Source organism: Chrysochloris asiatica, unplaced genomic scaffold, assembly GCF_000296735.1.
Source record: "Chrysochloris asiatica unplaced genomic scaffold, ChrAsi1.0 scaffold00096, whole genome shotgun sequence".
In the NCBI taxonomy this organism is placed as follows: domain Eukaryota; kingdom Metazoa; phylum Chordata; class Mammalia; order Afrosoricida; family Chrysochloridae; genus Chrysochloris; species Chrysochloris asiatica.
Genome location: NW_006408614.1, coordinates 5,755,296 through 5,760,317, shown reverse-complemented (window position 1 = coordinate 5,760,317; position 5,022 = coordinate 5,755,296). Strand labels below are relative to the sequence as shown.

The 5,022-nt window shown below is 44.0% G+C and overlaps 1 protein-coding gene across 1 annotated transcript in view; it reads right to left on the bottom strand.

Annotated features, from left to right (window-relative positions):
- Positions 1-5,022, bottom strand: part of TRPM8 (transient receptor potential cation channel, subfamily M, member 8) — a 107,565-nt gene that overhangs the window by 88,308 nt on the left and 14,235 nt on the right. Inside the window, exons 4-5 of the mRNA XM_006866768.1 lie at positions 4,412-4,589; positions 383-555 (exon numbers count right to left, since the gene is read on the bottom strand). Of these exons, the coding sequence (XP_006866830.1) occupies positions 383-555; positions 4,412-4,589 (351 nt within the window). The remainder of the gene's footprint in view (positions 1-382; positions 556-4,411; positions 4,590-5,022) is intronic.

Sequence of the window (5,022 nt, the reverse complement as noted above, 5' to 3'; positions counted from 1 at the left end):
GCATAAGGTCACTGAGTTGGTACCGAGTTGATGGCACCTAACAACAACAATTAATCAAGAACCATGGCAACCAATTAACAAGGGACCATGAAAACCAATTTGAATTCCCATGAGTAAGACCAAGTAATAAAGAGATCATAAACAGGGCTTGACTAGGGGTTCATTTCATAGGTATAAGAACTAAAGAGGTTGACTCTAGCAATACGCTGGAAATAAACTTTGGTCACCAAAACACATCCATTGTTGAAAATATGTTCTTTGATTCCTTCACTAATCCCTGTGAACCCTCATGAAGTCCAGAGTTCAGAGCATTCCAAGGCTGTTTCCCCAGGTTACCTTGCAGACATTCCTGCTCCACCCATACCTCAGCATCCACCCATACCTCTGCATCACAGTTCCTGATGAGAGTGTCACGGTTGGAGACCATGCCCCAGGCTGCTATGCCGATGGCCACGATGTTCTCCTCAGAGTTCCTGCTGATGGTGTTGTCTCTCACCACCTCACCAATGTACTTCATCAGGCCGTAGTGAGTACCTCCTGTGAGAATCCAAGCCCCTGTCCAGCAAGGAGGGCAGTAAGTGTACAGTTGGTGTTGGTTCAGAGTTCCATCCTGTCCCCACAAACCCTTATGGAAATTCCCACTTCAATCTCTGTGAACATCAGGAAGGCAAAGCCATCCTAGGACTATATGATACAGAAAAAGAACAGGATCTCAGGCAATGTCTCCAAGAGGTCTTCAGTAAAAGTATTCTGGACCCCACTCTGTTGTTTTTGTGTTAGTCACCATTGAGCCAATTAGAACTCATGGTGAACCCACATGTTACAGAGTAGAATTGCTCCAGAGGGTTTTCTTAGCTGTCATCTTAACAGAAGTAGATCACCAATCTTTCTTCCACAGGGTCACTGAATGAGTTTGAAGGGCCAATCTTTAGGTTAATAGTGGAGCAAGCCCTTTGTGTCACCAGAGACCTCAGGTTCCACTTCAGATCTATTGAATCAAAGTGTATGGGGGTGGAGCCAAAGAATTTACATCCTTAACTGGCTTCTCGGGTGATTCCTTATAAGGACAACAAGTGATGGTGCTCTTCAGTAGGTTAGACAGGAATGCGTTCTGCTCTTAGACCCCCTCACCTCATGCTGATCAGCGTGGCTCTTCCTGTGATGGTTCTGATGCTAACAACTTAGCTTTGCTTGATAATGGCACAATTTTGCACAGTGGTATTTTTTAAAGTTTGCATTCGATCATCTTTGCAATGTCAAAGATTTTTGCAGAGTTTTATTTTTTCATTCTATTTTTATAAAAAGAAAGTAAATAAAATGCTTACAAAGATATTTTTTTGCTTAATTATAGAATATAAAGTTGAAAATTCTCCTAGTATAATAAGCTACCCTGCAGTCCTGGTGTGTCACTGTACGATAAGCACTGAACTGCTAACCGTAGGGTCAGTGGTTCAAATCCACCAGCTGCTCCTCGGACCCTATGAGTTGGCACTAACTCAAGGGCACTTAATAACAATATGCTACCCATGCAGGAATCCTGCCAAGAGAGTAGGCCGCTGGCCTTGCTTGATTAGCTCTGGTGGGGGAACTTCACCTCAGAGGGACAAGGCAATATTCTTGTGATTGTTAGAATGTTGTTTTGCTCACTACCAATCCATTCTCTAATTTTACTATTGTCTAGCAATACACAACAAGTTTAGTCATCTCCTCCATAAATGGCGATGGTAGTTAGGTGCTGTGGAGTCGGTTCTGACTCATAGTGACCCTGTATAGGGTTTCTGATACTGTAAATCTTTATGCATGCAGAAAGCCTCATCTTTCTCCTGTGGAACAGCTGGTAGTTTTGAACTGCTGACCTTGAGGTTAGCAGCCCGACTCGTAACCACTACGCTACCAGAGCGCCTTCCCACATAAATGTTCTTCCCATATATTGAGGTAAATCTGATGTCTTCCCTAGATGTTTCACACCCAATTCCTTCAACAGGAGCTGAAATTCCAGATCCCTGACCACCCAGTCTGCTGCCTCTGAACATATTCAGTTGCCAACATTCCTCTTTACAATTAGGCAGCTGGGACTGAATGCAGCACTCCATGAGACCAACATGAAGTACAACAACACTAACAATGCCTAGCTCTCTACTCCACTTCATTTAAGTAGAATGTGTGTGTGCTTCTGCAGACCAGGGACTTTTGTCTGTTTTGTTCTCTGCTATGCCTCCAGACTAAGACCAGGAAGAAAGGACTGGTGATCTACTTCTAGGAATTAACCAAAGGAAACCCTATGGGTCACAACAGGACATTGATCAATATAGTGCTATGATCATGAACACGGTGATACACAGTAACTCATTCTCACCATGAGTCAGAGTCAGTTCACTGGCAACTAACTACATATTCCCAGCACCTAAAACCACTCCGGAGTCCTGGTGTGGCACTGCAGGCTAATGCACTAGACTGCAAAGTCAGTTTGAACCATAAGGTCAGTGGTTCAAGCTCACCAGCTGCTCCTCGAACACCCTATACAGGGTTGCTACGGGTAGGAATCAAGTCAATGGCATACATCAACAATAACAAGATAGGCCCTGTCACATGGTGGTGGTGGTTATGTGCCATGGAGTTGGTTCCAACTCATAGCGACCGAGGATATAAATCTTTATGGGAGCAGAAAGCCTCATCTTTCTCCTGCGGAACAGCTGGTAGTTTTGAACTGCTGCCCTTGAGGTTCACAGCCCGATTTGTATAGTAAGCATTTAAAAAGTATTTGTCAAATAACTGAATGAATACATGTTCAGAATTTCATAGTAAAGTAGATGAGTTGATCGATTTTCTAAACAAAAGAACTACCTGAAGTCGTTGTTTTTATGTGCCTTGGAGTTAGTTCCGACCCATAGCGACACTGAATAGGGTTTCTGAGGCTGTAAATCTTTATGGGAGCAGAAAGCCTCATCATTCTCCTGTGGAATGGCTGGTAGTTTCAAGCTGCTGACCTTGCAGTTCACAGCCCGATTCATAACCACAGAAAATTGAGAAGAATAAAGAAGAAATATCCATCTCACAATTTAGATATGGGATATTAAGAAAATGCCCGTATCTAAAACAAACATGTTTCCTTAAATCCGTCAGTGAAACCCAAGGATTTGCCTGCTCTTCAAAACTGTCATAAAGGGTATAAAAGGCTAGCTCCAAATGACCAGCTCTAATGTAAGAAACAAAGAAGACATTAAAATCTAAGTGGATAATTATCCAAACACAGAAAATAATTAGCAAAAAAATAGAAAACAGACTATTTGTTAAATAACAGTGCTAGTTAATGTTAAATTTACTAAGCTTGAAATTTATGTTTTGCGGAGTCCTGGTGTGGCGCTGTGGGTTAATGCGCCAGACTGTAAAGTCATTTGAACTGCAAGGTTGGTGGTTCAAGCTCACCAGCTGCTCCTCGGAAACCCTATAAGGGTCGCTATGGGTGGGAATCGACTCGACGGCACTTCACATATATATATGAATGCAGACCCTGCTGTGATACTGTAAGATAAGTACTAGACCACTAACAACAAGGTTGACAGTTCAAATCCACCAGCAGCTCCCAGAAACTGTATACAAGGGTCATGAATTGGAACCAACGCAATAGCACACAACAATATAGATGAAAACATCCCTAGTCCTAAAATAGCTGCTGAAGTACTTGCCACTTATTCTCAAGTGATTTTTTTTTTATCATAATGTGTGCATATTTATGAAAAGGGATAAAACTGAGAAAATGCTAACTATTTGTGAGCCTGGGTAAAGAATGCACAGATGCTGAATTTTCTTGTGACTTTTTCTGTGCATTTGAAAATTTGAAAATGAAAAGTTTAAAGGAAATGAAATGCTAAACTGAATATTTCCCATAAGAAAGTCTACATTACTTACTTGGCTCTCAAATCCTTACATAATGCCTACAATCTGCATTATTTACCTGCAAAATTAAATCTTCCATTCTCTAAAATTGCCTGGATAAAGTGTTAAATATAGAAATAATAAATGAAAATCTTAGATGATTAAAATAAACATAGACGTGCCCACAAGGTTGCTTTTTAAAGAGTGCCTTTGTGAAGCTCTACACCACGAGCACCAAACAAGATGGACTGCCACAGTGGCATCAGTAACGGACTGGTGCGTAACAACCATGAGGAGGGTGCAAGACCCGGCAGTGTTTCTTCTGTTGTGCTTAGGGTCGCTGTGAGTCAGCACCTAACACCACCACACCACAGGCCAGATTTCCCTCCTTCCCATTCATCTGAGGATCTTGCTTTTAATAAGATACTGACTAAACAGGTAGCTCTTGCCAGCACCTGGGGCCTGCAGTAGTTTGCATCCTGCAGTTGGCTGTGCACGCCCCCCAGGCTGCCAGACCCCCATGCCGGGGACACACCTTTAGACTGCGCGATGTAGATCAGTCGGCTGAAGATTTTACGCATGCGTGGCTTCAGGGCGAAGTTTTTGGCGCCTCCAGCCACGGAAATGACAAGATTGGGCGTTTTCAGGTGCCAGTGCTGGGTCAGCAGCTCGTAGAGGGTCTCTGCGTCCGTGTCACAGGACAAACGGAGATACTGTTGAGGGGAAGGGGGTGGAGAGAGGGCGAGGAAAATCACCGTGAACGCCTTCTCTCCTGGCAATCTGGGCTTAGTCTCTGACCCACCTGCTCCTAGAAGAAGGGCGGATGGGAAGGGTCTGAATAGAGGAGGGTCCCAGGTGGAGGGGGAGCAGAGGGAGGATAGAAGCAGAGGAGGGTCCCAGGTAGGGGCATGCAAAGACCTCAAAGGCAGGGGAAGAAACCAGTGTCCCCACAAATAGTGACGGCAGAGTGGACAGGCACGTGGTGTCCAGCGAGCCCAGGGCCACACCAGCCAGGCTGAAAACTTCAGACTTTTATCCTGCAGGTACTGGTATGGTGCTGTGGGATAATGCACTACACTATAAGGACAGTTTCAACTGCAAGGATGATACTTCAAACTTACCAGCAGCTCCGTGGAAACCCTAGAC